This window comes from Cololabis saira, chromosome 8 (genome assembly GCF_033807715.1).
Source record: "Cololabis saira isolate AMF1-May2022 chromosome 8, fColSai1.1, whole genome shotgun sequence".
Classification (NCBI taxonomy): domain Eukaryota; kingdom Metazoa; phylum Chordata; class Actinopteri; order Beloniformes; family Belonidae; genus Cololabis; species Cololabis saira.
The window spans coordinates 31,501,521-31,517,944 of NC_084594.1; the positions used below are offsets into that span (position 1 = coordinate 31,501,521).

Here is a 16,424-nt window from a genome sequence, read left to right on the forward strand (position 1 = left end):
ATTGTGAAAACTGCAGCCGGAAGTGGGGTTGCGCTGGAATCACTCGTCGCTCCAGCAGGAACGTCAGACATGGCTGAGGTAAGTTTAAGGGTTTGAGTCGCTTTGAAAAGATTGTGGCGAAGATAGGTTAGCTAAATGGTTTATATTAGTGGGGAATTATTGTTTGGGCAGGAGCAAAGTCGAAAACTCCGAGTTTCTGAACGTTTTGAGGGGTTGGCAAATGTAAGCTACCGTGTTATTGGCTAAAGGCTGATTTATGGTTCCGCGTTACACCAACGAAGAGCCTACGGCGTAGGGTACGCGGCTACGCGCAGCGTACGTTGCGCGTTTCCGCGTACCTTACGCCGTCGACTTAACGCGGAACCATAAATCAGCCTTAACTATCCACACGGAAAAGGTCCTGGCATTTGCGTCTCTTTTAAAATATGTTAATACATGACATTCATTTACATATGCTTCTTTTATTATACACGGGTGGCCATTCTGATCGGATGGACGGAGATTAAATGATAAATGTGTTATCTGCTCTATTCTGAATCCTTGTCCAGAGGTGTCAAAAGTATTAACATTCATTACTCAGGTAGAAGTATAGATACTAGAGTTTAAAAATACTCCTGTAGAAGTTGAAGTATCAACTCAAGTTTAAAAGTATAAAAGTACTGGTTTCAAAACTACTTAAAGTATAAAAGTAAAAGTAATGTAAGGGGGAAAAAAGCCATTAAGGACAAAATCCATTGAAAATGAATGTATCTTAGTATAATGCAAATATATTAAAGAACCATACATGTGTACTATTGAGCATTAACATGTGTTTCAGAGAGCAGAAGATATGATGACTAGTTGCCTACAAGTATTGTAATGGTGCAAAAAGTCAAACTTCAGAGGCTTGTTATCATTTATCCTAACCTTTATTGGAATGTACATCCAAGTTTAGTTGCAGGAATCTGAGGGAACGGATGTAAGAACAAAACTGGACAAGAACATCTGAAACAACCACAACCAAATTCACTCTATCCGGATGGAGCAATTTAACTGGATAGTTTTTTTTAAAGGCCGAAATGAAATAGAGTAACGAGGCTGTTTTTAAAATGTAAGGAGTAAAAAGTACAGATAATTGCGTGAAAATGTAAGGAGTAAAAGTAAAAAGTCGTTTGAAAAATAATTACTCCAGTGAAGTATAGATAACCAAAATTTCTACTTAAGTAAGGTAACAAAGTATTTGTACTTTGTTACTTGACACCTCTGGTCTGAAGTAAGTGCTGCTGTGAGACTGGTGTTCATGTGCAGAGCTGAAGTGTTTTCCCTCTGCATCTTTGCTCAGACACACAGTTTGCAGGACCTCCGGCAGCCAGCTGTCTCATCCAAGGTGTTTGTTCAGAGAGACTACGGCTCAGGAACCATATGCAGGTTCCACACCAAGTTCCCCTCTGAGCTGGTCTCCAAGGTGAGGTGTGGTTTTTACCTGTTTGGTAGGATTGTGACTGGCAGTTTTCTCAGGAGTATGATTGTGAACTGTTGTCAATGTTTCAGATTGACAAGCAGCAGTTCGAGGAGACGATCCAGAGTTTAAACAACTTGTATGCAGAGGCAGAGAAACTCGGAGGGAAGTCCTATCTGGAGGGCTGCCTGGCTTGTCTGACTGGCTACACCATCTTCCTCTGTATGGAGACGCACTACGAAAAGGTGACACTGCTTCACTGGGATGTTGTGCATATTCTAAGTAGGGATGGGCGGTATGGACTAAAAAATGTATCACGATTATTTCTGGCATTTAACGATAAAAATGACTTCCTTCCTTCCTTCCTTCCTTCCTTCCTTCCTTCCTTCCTTCCTTCCTTCCTTCCTTCCTTCCTTCCTTCCTTCCTTCCTTCCTTCCTTCCTTCCTTCCTTCCTTCCTTCCTTCCTTCCTTCCTTCCTTCCTTCCTTCCTTCCTTCCTTCCTTCCTTCCTTCCTTCCTTCCTTCCTTCCTTCCTTCCTTCCTTCCTTCCTTCCTTCCTTCCTTCCTTCCTTCCTTCCTTCCTTCCTTCCTTCCTTCCTTCCTTCCTTCCTTCCTTCCTTCCTTCCTTCCTTCCTTCCTTCCTTCCTTCCTTCCTTCCTTCCTTCCTTCCTTCCTTCCTTCCTTCCTTCCTTCCTTCCTTCCTTCCTTCCTTCCTTCCTTCCTTCCTTCCTTCCTTCCTTCCTTCCTTCCTTCCTTCCTTCCTTCCTTCCTTCCTTCCTTCCTTCCTTCCTTCCTTCCTTCCTTCCTTCCTTCCTTCCTTCCTTCCTTCCTTCCTTCCTTCCTTCCTTCCTTCCTTCCTTCCTTCCTTCCTTCCTTCCTTCCTTCCTTCCTTCCTTCCTTCCTTCCTTCCTTCCTTCCTTCCTTCCTTCCTTCCTTCCTTCCTTCCTTCCTTCCTTCCTTCCTTCCTTCCTTCCTTCCTTCCTTCCTTCCTTCCTTCCTTCCTTCCTTCCTTCCTTCCTTCCTTCCTTCCTTCCTTCCTTCCTTCCTTCCTTCCTTCCTTCCTTCCTTCCTTCCTTCCTTCCAAACAAAAATCAGCTTTACACAAAAACATCATCAACGGGAATTTATCGTTTTTACCGCAACATGACAAATTCTTATCGTGAGGAATTTTTTTGAAGGTATATCGTGAACGGAAAATATCGCCCATTCCTAATTCTAAGTTCTCGTTATTAGCTGTTGTGGGAGATGTCTTCATATGTGTGCATTCATTTGTGCTGGCTTTTCTTTGTGACAGGTGTTAAAGAAGATTGCCAGATATATTAAGGACCAGAATGAGAAGATTTATGCTCCCAGGGGCTTGCTGCTGACAGACCCAATAGAGCGAGGCCTCAGAGTTGTATCCTTAACCTGGTTGATATTCTGTATGATTTCTGTTCCACTGTGATAGTTCACTCCGCCTGAATGGAGATGGTGCATCCTTCTCTGCAGGCATTTTCAGGTCTCCACCATGTTCCACATTGGCATGTTATTACACACAGCTATCCAGTGTTGTGGATTCAGATGAGTGATGGCAGTGTTGTTGGTAAGAGTGATGCGTTCCACCATGTTGACTCACCCTAGCAAACAAACATCAGTTCACCTCTGTTATTACCTCCCAAAGCAGAACAGAGATGCAGGGAAAATGTCCCACCTTTCCACCGCAGCACCAATATTGGCACAACCTCTCCACCTTGAAAATGCTTTAAGTAATTTCCTTATGTCTGTAGTGGTCTTCATGCAGCATTTGCTGCTTGTTAGTACAGAAAAGACTTACATGCAGAACGGCAACTTAGCTACATGTATTATTTGAATAATTGTTGTGAAACATATGATCTTGTTTGGAAATTCTAGCGGACAGAACAGACATCTCAGCACTGCTTCAGCCTTCAGCTTGTGATAACACAGAATATTCCAGTTTCAAAGACTCAAATGAGGGACAGGACAAGTGGTGTATTCTCACATTTGCACATAAAGGTCATCATCTTTTTGTTTTGAAAAAAGCTGCATATGTAAGAGGTTATCTGCTTCTCCAAATCCTTTGTATATAGTCAGTTAGGATTTCCTTTTTCTATTTGCAAAATGTTAGAGTAATAATACATTATATATATATATATATATATATATTTTTTTTTTAGACTTTCTCAAAGTCAGAAATTCCATATACTTGCTTAGTATTGGTGGAATTATGTTTAAATAGTTGAACTCAGGTCAGATGTTTTGGGTAGAAATCCATCCGCTTCACTTTTCCCTTCACTTTGTTTTGCAACTCATTTTGATGCATGTTTGGTGTCCTTGTTTGTTTGCAGGGCTCATTCATGCCCAGGCTTCAACTTTTTGGCTAATTTCTTGAGATGTTATCGTTACATAACCTTCTTTCCTCATGATGGGTCTATATTGTGACATACACTGGTCCCTCCTGCTGTTTTCTCTCTTCACTCCAAATATCACAACCATCAGCATAACCAAACAAATCAATTTTAGTCTTGTCAGACCACAGGGCAGGTCTCAAAAGGTTAAGATCTTTGCTCCCATGTGTCTGTCTTTTTCAAAGTAGACTATCTCCTGGCGGTGTGGCATGTTGTTGCAGAACACATTTTACAGTGGATAAACGTACTCCCTTCCTGGTTCCGGTCAGCATCTTTACAAGGCCTTTCATTTTTGTTCTGAAGTTTATTTGTAGATTTCACACCAGAGCTGCTTCATCTCTGGGACACAGAAGCTGTTGTTTGAACAGATGAACACTGGACCTTCAGGCATCTGGAAATTTTACCCCAAAATGAACCAGACTTGCGATGGTCAACAGTATTGTCAGACATGGAGTGAGAAAAATGAAAAAAAAAAAAAACAATGGGACAGACTAGTAGCTCATTCCATCGTTTGCAAAATCTTACCAACACAATATGTTTAAGGACTGACAGTGTCATAAAGCACTATTAAATATGATGTAGCAGTACGCAATTCAGTGTTTCTAATCATGAACTTGTAAAATTATATGAACAATTTGACCTGTTGTCTATATTCTTTTTAAATTAGGGTGAAACTGATATTTAATCACTGCATTGTTTAACATATATTTTGCACAGTAGCCAAACATTTCTTAAATCAGGGTGTAAAAGCAGGTTGACGTATACATTAAGCAGTGTGTAATTTCCTTAACTTGCCATTTCTCAGGTTGAAATTACCATTTTTGAAGAAAGAGGTGTTGGATCTGGAAGATGAAAGAATCTTGGGGCATCATAAAACTCAGATGTGTTTCTGGTAACAAGTCAGCTTCACTTGGAAAATGTTTTTGAAGATTCAAAATTATGTTCATTCTTGTAAATACCCAAGATTTTTTTTCTTTTTATATTTGTCCAAAAGAAATCACATTCAGTTATTCAGCTTTTGTCATACTGACTAACTAGCCTATATGCGATTTTGTAATTACTTAAAAACATTTAACAAGACTTAATCTAAACTATAGTAGTACAGAAGAATATCTATCATGCAACATAATTTTCCTGTGTCTTACTTCATTGTAAAGGGTGACGACTGAACAAACACTCTTTATCAAGCTTTGTATGTTCAGGCATCCTCATCTGAATGATGTGTAAATACTTTTAATCTGATCTTATTTCTGTTATTTATATGTACTCTTATGTTTTTCCTGTATTCTTTTTGTTTTTTTATATACAATACAATGCCTAAATCATGACCTATTTGATCTAGACCAATCTAATGATCGTGCCGATATTTAAATACCTATTTTTAACACGGTACTAACAAGTAACTTGACATGGGTATTGATTAGCAAATTTAAATTGAAGTAATGTGTGGTTGGCAAGAGCTGATATACTTTACATGCAGATCAATGTTGACTGTTTAGTAAGTCTGTAAACGGGGTGCTTATTGGTGGTTTTACACAGTACAAACATGATGTTTGATGATGATGACAATTGTTTTATAGTCTATGACATAATTTGAGCTTGTTTGGGTGATGGATTGTGTCTTGGTAGTTGTAAAATTCAAATTGTTGTGACTTATTAAATGAATCGTGTACCAAGACCATCCCGGAATGATCACATGACCATGTTCAGTTGGAGAACAGTCAGTCTCCAATTTAGTCAAATTATCTCATATTTCTCCAGAGTTTTATTAGAGATTTATATATACTGCACATGTCTTCCTCTTGTGCATTATCGCTTCGTCATCACGGAAAATCTGAAATACTCCACAGATGATTGTTGGTGATTTATTTTTTTTATGCAGTTGTACCTTTCTTACAATTTTGTTATCTTTTATCCAAATAAATTGTGGTTTCCAGAAATATGTTGTGTCTTGTATTAATATATTTTTTTAATTTTGCGGTTTAATAACTCTATAGTACATCGGATTAAAAAAAAAAGATATATAACGGAGTCCATTCAATTGTCATTGAAGAAAGAGTCGATATGAATGCAGCCTTTATAGTCCAAGGGCCAGAGCCCAAAATTTCACTTGTCAGTACCAATCGAGGTGACCAAACTTACTTATGATTTTTGAAAAGATCCATGTCTGTAGATGATATTCTGGTATGATAACCTTCCTGAGTGGCAGCTGTATCATAGTTATCAGCTCATGAAGTCACCCACCCCTTCAGAAAATTACATTTTAGATGCTGGTGCATATCCTGGTTTAGACTCATGTACAGGATATCTGTCAATGTTTCACAATATTGTCCTTGGTATCATTTTAAAGAGGACCTTTTAAGCATTCATTCAAGCTAAAATGTGAATCTTTCTGCCAACATAGAGGTCACTGCAGCTCTTTAAACTATAAACAACACACATGTTTACACAATTTTCACCTAAATGATATACTATATTTTAGCCCTGTGTCATCTAGGAACAACAGAGACACAAAATACAAAAACTGGAATACTCACAAGACCATAAGGATTCAGGAAATGTATGATATACCCCTACTATATCATTGTTGCAGGTTATTGTGAGCCTTAAACTAGAAGAGCATCATTAGGCTCCTATGAAACTATAACAGCCACTAGGCTGATGTCACAAACTGGTCTTTATCCTGCAAATACACGACATAAAGGACACCACAATGAGATAAAGAACCAGCTTAGTTTTATAAACAACATTAGAGACACAAAATACAAAAAAAATACAAAATACAAAAACTGGAATACTCACAGGACCATAACATAAGGATTCAGGAAATGTATAATATACCCAATTTAGAATCATCAATTAACCTGAAGGGACTGGTAAATTCATGAGCTGATAACTATGAAACAGCTGCCACTCAGGAAGAGTTAGCATACCAAAATATCATCTAGTCATGGATCTTTTAAAAAATCATAAGTAAGTTTGGTCACCTTGATTGGTACTGATATTTGGTCTGGCCCATGGACTATTATTGTGAAAGGGTGGAGCCGGATGTGCTGCTGCTGGAGCGAGAATAGTTTCCGGAAGGTAAACACGCTGCCAGACTACCAGCGCGCTGAAACTAGCAGTAACTAGTCCCAGCAGCGAGCTGCTCCTCCTGCAACACCAGTCCAGCTTCAATATCACCGGCCAGTTACACCAGGTAACGAGTAACGTGGGCTGGACTGAAAGGTAACGTTAGAACGGACCCATGTTTGAAGTAAGCTAGCTCGCAGCTGAGTTTTTAACATTTAAAAACATCAAAACATGTTTATGTCTAATTGGCTCAATAACAACAGTGACGCCGCCCACTTTAACCTGTCCGGCCATGGCTATCCTTTGTTTTTTTTTTTCTTTCATCCTCTGTGTGTTTGGGTTTGTATTGATGGTTTATAACATGATGGATTGTTAGATCAGTAATAACTTTCCTGTCCACAGGTCTGGTCCTGCTCTCCACCCTGGCGGTTCCCTGTTTCGATGGCAGCTTCCTCCCAAAGGAGGAAAGTCAGTTTCTGCACGATGTCATGGGTGATCTGGAGACATACACAGAGAAAAGCAACCGGAAAAGGTCAGTGAGTAGCAGGAGTCTCTATAGTCTTCAGTTCACCATCACTTTGTTTTGTTTTTAAGATAACACACATTTATTATGACATGTCATAGGCAAGGCAAGTGTATTTACAAGTATTTGCCCCCCTTGAACTTTGTGACCTTTGGCCACATTTCAGGATTCAAACAAAGATATAAAACTAATTTTTTGTGAAGAATCAACAAGTTGGACACAATCATGAAGTGGAACGAAATTTATTGGATATTTCAAACTTTAACAAATAAAAAACTGAAAAATTGGGCGTGCAGAATTATTCAGCCCCCTTAAGTTAATACTTTGTAGCGCCACTTTTTGCTGCGATTACAGCTGTAAGACGCTTGGGGTTTGTCTCTATCAGTTTTGCACATCGAGAGACTGACATTTTTGCCCATTCCTCCTTGCAAAACAGCTGGAGCTCAGTGAGGTTGGATGGAGAGCGTTTGTGAACAGCAGTTTTCAGTTCTTTCCACAAATTCTCGATTGGATTCAGGTCTGGACTTTGACTTGGCCATTCTAACACCTGGATATGTTTTTTTGTGAACCCTTCCATTGTAGATTTTGCTTTATGTTTTGGATCATTGTCTTGTTGGAAGACAAATCTCTGTCCCAGTCTCAGGTCATTTGCAGACTCCATCAGGTTTTCTTCCAGAATGGTCCTGTATTTGGCTCCATCCATCTTCCCATCAATTTTAACCATCTTCCCTGTCCCTGCTGAAGAAAAGCAGGCCCGAACCATGATGCTGCCACCACCATGTTTGACAGTGGGGATGGTGTGTTGAGGGTGATGAGCTGGGTTGCTTTTACGCCAAACATAACGTCTTGCATTGTTGCCAAAAAGTTTGATTTTGGTCTGATCTGACCAGAGCACCTTCTTCCACATGTTTGTGTCTCCCAGGTGGCTTGTGGCAAACTTTAAACAACACTTTGTATGGATATCTTTAAGAAATGGCTTTCTTCTTGCCACTCTTCCATAAAGGCCAGAATTGTGCAGTATACAACTGATTGTTGTCATATGGACAGTCTCCCACCTCAGCTGTAGGTGACCTCTGACCTCTGCAGTTCATCCAGAGTGATCATGGGCCTCTTGGCTGCATCTCTGATCAGTCTTCTCCTTGTATGAGCTGAAAGTGTAGAGGGACAGCCAGGTCTTGGTAGATTTGCAGTGGTCTTATACTCCTTCCATTTCAATATTATCGCTTGCACAGGGTTCCTTGAGATGTTTAAAGCTTGGGAAATATTTCGTATCCAAATCCAGTTTTAAACTTCTCCACAACAGTATCTCGGACCTGCCTGGTGTGTTCCTTGTTCTTCATGATGCTCTCTGCGCTTTAAACAGACCTGAGACTATCACAGTGCAGGTGCATTTATACGGAGACGTGATTACACACAGGTGGATTTCATTTATCATCATTAGTCATTTAGGTCAACACTGGATCATTCAGAGATCCTCACTGAACTTCTGGACAGATTTTGCTGCACTGAAAGTAAAGGGGCTGAATAATTTTGCACGCCAACTTTTTCAGTTTTTTATTTGTTAAAAAAGTTTGAAATACCCAATACATTTCGTTCCACTTCATGATTGTGTCCCACTTGTTGTTGATTCTTCACAACAAATTGCAGTTTTATATCTTTATGTTTGAAGCCTGAAATGTGGAAAAAGGTCACAAAGTTCAAGGGGGCCAAATACTTTCGCAAGGCACTGTACATAGCACAATTCAACACAAGGTAATTCAAAGTGCTTTACCTAAACATTAAAGCAGCAAGACACAATTAAACCGTAAATAACAAATAAAATTATAAGAAAAGAGGTAAAATAATAAAAATCACAAGTTGTTTAAAAGTAAGGGCAGTAGAGTACAGTAGGTAAGTATTTAATTTAAGAGTACGCTTGAGTAAACAGTAATGTTTTTAGCCCTGATTTAAAGGAGCTGACAGTTGGAGCAGACCTCAGGTCTACAGCGTCTGTCATAAGGTGACAGTCTGGTCAACTGGTTAGAAACCTGAATTATAAACTGTTATTCTCTGTATCCAGGTTAAGACTTTTTTTCTTTCTTTTTCCAAAACATGATAACTTTTAAACAAATATCAGTTAGAGGCTTTTGATAAAATACTGTGGAGATACAGTTAAACAGCTCCCTTTTCCATCAGTTCATTAGAGATGTAAGGGGGAGAGAAAATGAAACAGGATGTGAATTTGAGGCTAGAAATCTTATTCTGATCTGCTTTGTGACCCTGCAAATTTCCAACTGGTGCAGCTCCAAACAAAGTGACATTTTTGTTTTATCTCAAAGTCTTTGAACTGGCAGTCCCTTCCGATGCTTGACCATATCATCGCAAGGGCAGAAAACAACACATAAAATAATCAAATCTTGGATATTTAAAGTATTATTGAAAATAATGTGATTGTGCATATAAAAGCTTATATCTTTTCTTCCATGCCCTCTGTCTTTCTGTCCAGCGTGCTCCTGTTCCCCCCTCTACCCAGCAGGCTGCGTTACCTGATTCACAGGAAAGTAGAAGACCTGCCAGAACTCACATCCTTCTCTGTCGGGGAGAGCTGGTGCCGCAGTGTGGTTGTCTGCCATTCTGAGCTCAGGTAACACACTTTAGTCTACAGTATTTTACCTGTCTTTTTTTTTTTTTTTAACTATGAGAAATGTCTTCTATTTAGGTGTGATGAACGTTTTAGGCCGATTACATAGTTTTATTAGTGGTATTTTAAAGTTTGTAAGAGGCAAGGCAAGATTATTTATATAGCACAATTCAACACAAGGTGATTCAAGGTGCTTTACATCGACATTAAAAGCAGCAAGACATAATTGTACAGTAAATAAAATTATGAGAAAAGGAGGTAAAATAATAAATAAAATGATAAGAAAAGAAGTAAAATAATAAAAAGCACAAGCTGTTAAAAATAAGGGCAGTAGAGTACAGCAGGTAAGCATTTCATTTAGGAGTACGCTTCAGTAAACAGTAATGTTTTTAGTCCTGATTTAAAGGAGCTGACAGTTGGAGCAGACCTCAGGTCTACAGGAAGTTTGTTCCACCGGTGAAAAGCAGAATAACTGAACGCTGCCTCACCTTGCTTGGTTCTGGTTCTTGGGAACCACAACAAACCAGATCCAGATGAACCTCAGGGGTCTAGGAGCTTCATAGGGAAGCAGAGAGTGGGATGTGTGCACTTATTTTAAGCTTGCTGTTTTTTCTTCCATAGGGTTGAGTTTGAGGATGACAGTGATTATGAGAACAACACCTGCTTGTTTGAAGAGCTCCAAATTTGTAAAGAGGAGATTAAAGCCAACATCAAGCCTAAACCTTTGGTCCCATCACGAAGCCGAACACCTAAGAGGCCGGACCAGCCCCTGTACATGCCACGGGCTGCCCGGGAGAGGTTGACTCTGCAAAACCCAGAAAGCTCTGCTGAAGACAAAGACTTCCAAAGTTCAGATCATTGTAGCAGTATCTCTATCGGCAGTCCATTAAAGCCTTTCTCCTCCCCTGAAAATACAGAAAATACAAAGTACCCGTACGCTTCCGCGCATGAACCATGTACCAGTATAGCAGACAGTGAAGCTGAGACTTCTTTAAACAGTTCAGCACTAGACCTGCAGGAAGGGAGACAGCAGGTGGCGACAAGGCTCCATGAAAGCGAGGACAACGAGAGGGAGGACCTCACTAGTGAGACAAACAGTCTTAAAACAGAAAACACAGAGACGGATGACATAACTGAACAGGTAAGTTGGAGTTAATTTTGATGCTGTTTGTTTACTTGCTATTCTACTCATATTGTATTTTTCACTTATACACTGATAATTATTGACACTAATACATGTATTTTCATGTGGATTATCATGTCATCATTGCAGTGCTTTCTATTGGTCAATTCTCTTTGTTGTGTTTCCTAACTTGTGCTCAGAATAAACTGCTGCATCTAATATTATGCACTGTATATGTTATTTCAGATCAAGGCACATCTAAAGGAGCCAGATACTGTTTGTGTTGAGCACGTTCACAATGACTACTCCCTCTTTGAGAATGTGTCTTTCAACGCGGATGACTTTCGCCATGTAATTGAGATCTACGGCTTCCCAGCTTTTTTCAAGACGGATGACCTTCTCAGCGCTTTTGCAGACTACAGGTATGAGCAGAGGTGTCTTCAGTATTCACATTCATTACTCAGGTAGAAGTATAGATACTAGAGTTTAAAAATACTCCTGTAGAAGTTGAAGTATCAACTCAAGTTTTTTACTATAGTAAAAGTATAAAAGTACTGGTTTCAAAACTACTTAAAGTATAAAAGTAAAAGTAATGTAAGGGGGAAAAAGCCATTAAGGACAAAAGCCATTGAAAATGAATGCATCTTAGTATAATGCAAATATATTAAAGAACCATATACCGGTATGTGTACTATTGAGCATTAACATGTGTTTCAGAGAGCAGGAGATATGATGACTAGTTGCCTATAAGTATTGTAATGGTGTAAAAAGTCAAACTTCAGAGGCATGTTATCATTTATCCTAACCTTTATTGGAATGTACATCCAAGTTTAGTTGCAGGAATCTGAGGGAACGGATGTAAGAACAAAACTGGACAAGAACATCTGAAACAACCACAACCAAATTCACTCTATCCGGATGGAGCAATTTAACTGGATAGTTTTTTTTTAAAGGCCGAAATGAAACAAGGCTGTTTTTAAAATGTAAGGAGTAGAAAGTACAGATAATTTCATGAAAATGTAAGGAGTAAAAGTAAAAAGTCGCCTGAAAAATAATTACTCCAGTGAAGTATAGATAACCAAAATTTCTACTTAAGTAAGGTAACGAAGTATTTGTACTTCGTTACTTGACACCTCTGGGTATGAGCTGATTGCCGGGCTCTTCACAGGTCTGGACATGTCTCCACCGATATTCCACTATTTCAATAAATTATACCAGCACATGCTGAAGCGTTTAGCTCTAAAGTGTAATTTCCCAATTTCCCAGTTTATTTCTCAAGTGTATAAAAGTTCTAATTAATGAGTAACATCTTTCTATTTACAGCAAGAATATAAAAGTAAGTGAAAGTCCTCTTAAAAAAACTGAATGATAATCATAAAGTTCCTCTCTGTCTTATCAGTGATGGTGGAATTAAGATCAAATGGGTTGACAACACGCATGCGCTTGGGGTTTTCTCCAGTGAGGGAGCAGGTGAGTGCTCTTCCTGTACAAGTGGGAGGTTAAAATGTGGCAGGGACTAAAAGCAGTGTTTGCTGTGTCACCTGTAGCGATCCATGCCCTCTCCATCCACCACCCACTGCTGAAGGCAAGAGCTCTCTCTGAAGGGAGTAAAAAAGCCCAAGGGAAGGCTATCAGACGGGCAGGTGGGTGAGCCCTGCAGCTTCTGCTTGCTGTGCTTGGGAATGCTGAGTCACAATGTCATTATTTTGCCAATATGCTGTTGATTATGTGAATGATAATGTTTTTTTGTGCTGTCCTCCAGAGTTTATCCAGCCAGTGAAGGAACGTCCCAGGACAGACTGTGCTGTTGCCAAGCGGTTGGTCACAAGAGCTTTGGGCATACGAGAACAAGGCCGAGTCCAGCGATATTGAGAGACATTAACTTTCATACATTACAGGTAATTGAATTGTCACAGATCATAAACGTTAAGTCCTCTGAGAAGCTGCTGCTAATTTGTTCAGTTTCTAGGGCAGGGGTCGGCAACCCAAAATGTTGAAAGAGCCATATTGAACCAAAAACACAAAAAAACTAATATGTCTGGAGCCGCAAAAAATGAAAAGTCTAATGCTGAAGTACAATCTCGAGAAAAGTCAAAATGTCGAGAAAAAAAGTCAAAATTTCGAGAAAAAAAGTCAAAATTTCGAGAAAAAAAGTCAAAATTTCGAGAAAAAAAGTCAAAATTTCGAGAAAAAAAGTCAAAATTTCGAGAAAAAAAGTCAAAATTACGAGGAAAAAAGTCAAAATTACGAGGAAAAAAGTCAAAAGATCGAAATTAAAAAGGAAAGGAAAAAGGAAGAAAAAAGGAAAAAATGAAGAAAAATCAAAAAAGGGAAGAAAAAAAGAAAAAAAAAGGAAAAAAAAAGGTCAAACATTTTTGAAAAAGCTCCAGGAGCCACTAGGGCAGCGCTAAAGAGCCGCATGCGGCTCTAGAGCCGCGGGTTGCCGACCCCTGTTCTAGGGGAAGTACACTGAAGAATTAAAGAAATGCAGTTTCACCAGGTTTTCAGCATTTATTGTTTGTTGCTTTTCCACAAATATGCATTCATAGTAAAAACAATCAGCAACTAACAACAACCCTTATAAAATGAAGGATTCTTGAATTGCCACATTAAAAAAATTACAAATCCTTGAAGAGGCTGTTTCACATACACGTGTGGCTGTTACAGTACTTCTACAATGTTTCTGTAGTCCCTGACCGTAATAATTTAACACAACTCAAACACTGAGAAAGAAGACAATGGGATGTGCAGATTATGAAGATGGAAATAAATTTCATCTGTGATGACCAATAAACAAAGCAATAAATATTTTTTTTAAACGAGCTCAAGCTTGTGAAACAAAAAAGGCACTTCCCACTCACTTCAGTTCATCAGTTTATGACTGTCTCCACAGATGGTTGGAAACATGACAGGAACCTAATCCAAGCAACTGCTTTGTTCTCGGAGGACTCGGACAGAAAATATAAATAGTTGTCATTTGCAGCTACATGTTATGATTTATAGTAATTATTATCCATCTTCGTCTCGAGTCAATAGTTTGGAAGCAAATGTGATCGAAGCAGCTGCTTTTCATTTCACCAGTTTGAAGATAAACATAGTGCAAGTTTCTAAGTTAAAGCACCAAATTTAGCAAATAGACATTTTTACCCGTTTAAATTAATCTCAATGTGCATTAAGGGCTTTTGTGGCTTCTACGCATTCTCCCCACACTTGAAACTTTGGCCGTGAAGGCCCACTTGATTTAAGTTATTCGGTTTCCGTCCCGATTGCATCGTTCCTAATAAGCACCATTTGAAACCTACACTGTACACAAACAAGACACGAGACACTTAAAAAACACACTTTTGTACATTTGAATGCAATAAATGGATTCGGTAAGCAAGCAGTTCATGTTATTAAGCCATTGTGTATCGTACTTGTTGAGCCTTAAGCTCAAAAACAATCCAGCACATTTTCAAGGAAGCAAAGTCACATAGCCTCCTAGTGGTTGTCAAAAACAAGAACAATCTTTGGTGCCGTTCTTCTGCTTTGTCCTTCTTGGGTCTAACTCTGTGACAGCTGGTTGTTTATCAGTCCAGGAAACGTGTTGTCCACGTCTGAACTCAGTGTTCCACCTGTGAAATGGGACATAAAGAGGATGGGATTAGCAATGTTTAAATGTTGACTATCACAATTCTGCAAACCAGAAATTAATAGTGCTCCAATGTGAAGACAGTGATTTTACTTGTGGAAAGCTTTTGTTAAGCACTGAGTCACTTCTCATTTTGTCCCCCTTATCTACAGAAACATTCAGCCGACATGTGTCTCCATCTTCAGAGTCACTGAAAAGTCTCGAGACTGTAGGTGTCAAAATGATCACGAGGAGGACGAATGCTGTCCATCAGCGTTTGCTTCAGTAGAACAGGTTAACAAAAGGGAGGAAGGAGATTGACCGGCCTCGTGTCACTAACATCAACCATGACGGAGAACCGTGAGGAAGACGTGAAACAACAGGGCCCTTCATCGTTGACGTTCTGAAGCCAGGCCGACTCCCAGGGCAGGAACGCCTGATGTTCCCTGTCGGCTTCACGCCATGACAGGAATGGATACAGTGGACATTTCAGATGGTTCTAACGTGGAAGAAGCTTCTAGCCTTTTAGATTTTATTGCATGTTCACACTAAACTAACTATTTAAAATTTTCTATGCAGTTTATTAAATGATGTGTCTCCTAGTTTCTCAGATGTTGCAGAACTAGTTCTCTTGATTAGTCAATTATTTTAACTTGAAATTCCTCCATGAGTCTCAGGACTGAGCTGAAGAAGCATACTGCAGTTGGATTTGTGTTTTATTAATTTTAAAACAGTTCTTAAATATTCAACATTATCAGTATAATTTCTTTGGTTTATCAAACAGAACTGTTTGGTGAGGTTGGAATTCTTCCATTTTTGCTTGTCTGTATTTTGAACCTTGGAAAGTTTGAATGTTATTGTTCTAGTAGAGTTACTGGCATACTGATTTAACATATATCCCATATGTGGACATTCATCTGAACAGTGTCAGTTAGAACTGTAAATGTTGGTGTTTAAATATTAGAGGAGATGAGGTTGGTATGCGCTGAACATTAATATTAACATCCGTTTGCTGAGATTGTCTTAAACCACAGGATTGGTTGTTTGCTGTGGTAGTTTCAGGGAAAGAGACATTTATTCATGGTATTCATTGCTGCACAGTTCCAAGAAAACATGCACACTGTACATAGTTTTCAAATGTGATTCTTTATGTTAAAGAAACTTTGGTGTTCATTATTATATTTCTGACCAGTAAAGTAAAAAAATCTCATTTGAGTTCAAAATGGGACGGTATCAAGTGTATTAATATAAGAACGATGTAGTTATCTGTTTCAAGTTCCGAACCTCTTGAATAAACTGTCCTTGGAAAATACAGCGCAGCATTAGGGCTGGGCGATATGGACCAAAAGTCATATATCTTGATATTTTCTAGCTGAATGGCGATACTCGATATATATCGATATTTTTTGTGTGCCATAATTGGGGTTTCCCCCAAAGCATTATAGCATAGCATCTCTGTTAGCTTCATTTTTCCTAAGGCAAACCCTTAAACAGTCAGTTTTAATACAATGCCTCGTGCCAAATGTCACACAGGTACATTTAATAGCAGAGGTCTGCACAATATCAAAATGTATAAAACAAGTGAAATAAAAATAAACTGCCTGAATATATAGAATAAAAATGCTTCTTGAAT

The 16,424-nt window shown here is 38.9% G+C and overlaps 3 protein-coding genes across 3 annotated transcripts in view; 2 read left to right on the forward strand and 1 right to left on the reverse strand.

Annotated features, from left to right (window-relative positions):
- Positions 1 to 5,783, forward strand: LOC133448848 (golgin subfamily A member 7-like). The gene is made up of 5 exons (XM_061727766.1): positions 1 to 78; positions 1,322 to 1,444; positions 1,531 to 1,683; positions 2,733 to 2,834; positions 4,649 to 5,783. Exons 1-5 carry the CDS (start codon positions 70 to 72, stop codon positions 4,694 to 4,696), a joined length of 435 nt encoding a protein of 144 aa, XP_061583750.1. The 5' UTR covers positions 1 to 69; the 3' UTR covers positions 4,697 to 5,783.
- Positions 5,253 to 16,344, forward strand: r3hcc1 (R3H domain and coiled-coil containing 1). Its single transcript, XM_061728301.1, has 9 exons — positions 5,253 to 5,256; positions 7,318 to 7,447; positions 9,924 to 10,061; positions 10,680 to 11,199; positions 11,428 to 11,603; positions 12,581 to 12,651; positions 12,729 to 12,824; positions 12,944 to 13,079; positions 14,965 to 16,344. Exons 1-8 carry the CDS (start codon positions 5,253 to 5,255, stop codon positions 13,051 to 13,053), a joined length of 1,245 nt encoding a protein of 414 aa, XP_061584285.1. The 3' UTR covers positions 13,054 to 13,079; positions 14,965 to 16,344.
- The window catches only part of loxl2a (lysyl oxidase-like 2a), a 24,574-nt gene continuing 21,822 nt past the window's right edge, over positions 13,673 to 16,424 (reverse strand). Inside the window, exon 14 of the mRNA XM_061727765.1 lies at positions 13,673 to 14,795. Within this exon, the coding sequence (XP_061583749.1) occupies positions 14,725 to 14,795 (71 nt within the window). The 3' untranslated portion in view covers positions 13,673 to 14,724. The remainder of the gene's footprint in view (positions 14,796 to 16,424) is intronic.

Bases quoted from the DNA above. Each gene is read 5' to 3' on its own strand.
- LOC133448848 (XM_061727766.1), top strand. The intron at 1,684-2,732 runs GTGACACTGCTT...TCTTTGTGACAG, and splicing joins TGGAGACGCACTACGAAAAG to GTGTTAAAGAAGATTGCCAG. The intron at 2,835-4,648 runs GTATCCTTAACC...GCCATTTCTCAG, and splicing joins TAGAGCGAGGCCTCAGAGTT to GTTGAAATTACCATTTTTGA.
- r3hcc1 (XM_061728301.1), top strand. The intron at 10,062-10,679 runs GTAACACACTTT...TTTCTTCCATAG, and splicing joins GTCTGCCATTCTGAGCTCAG to GGTTGAGTTTGAGGATGACA. The intron at 12,652-12,728 runs GTGAGTGCTCTT...TGTCACCTGTAG, and splicing joins TTTCTCCAGTGAGGGAGCAG to CGATCCATGCCCTCTCCATC.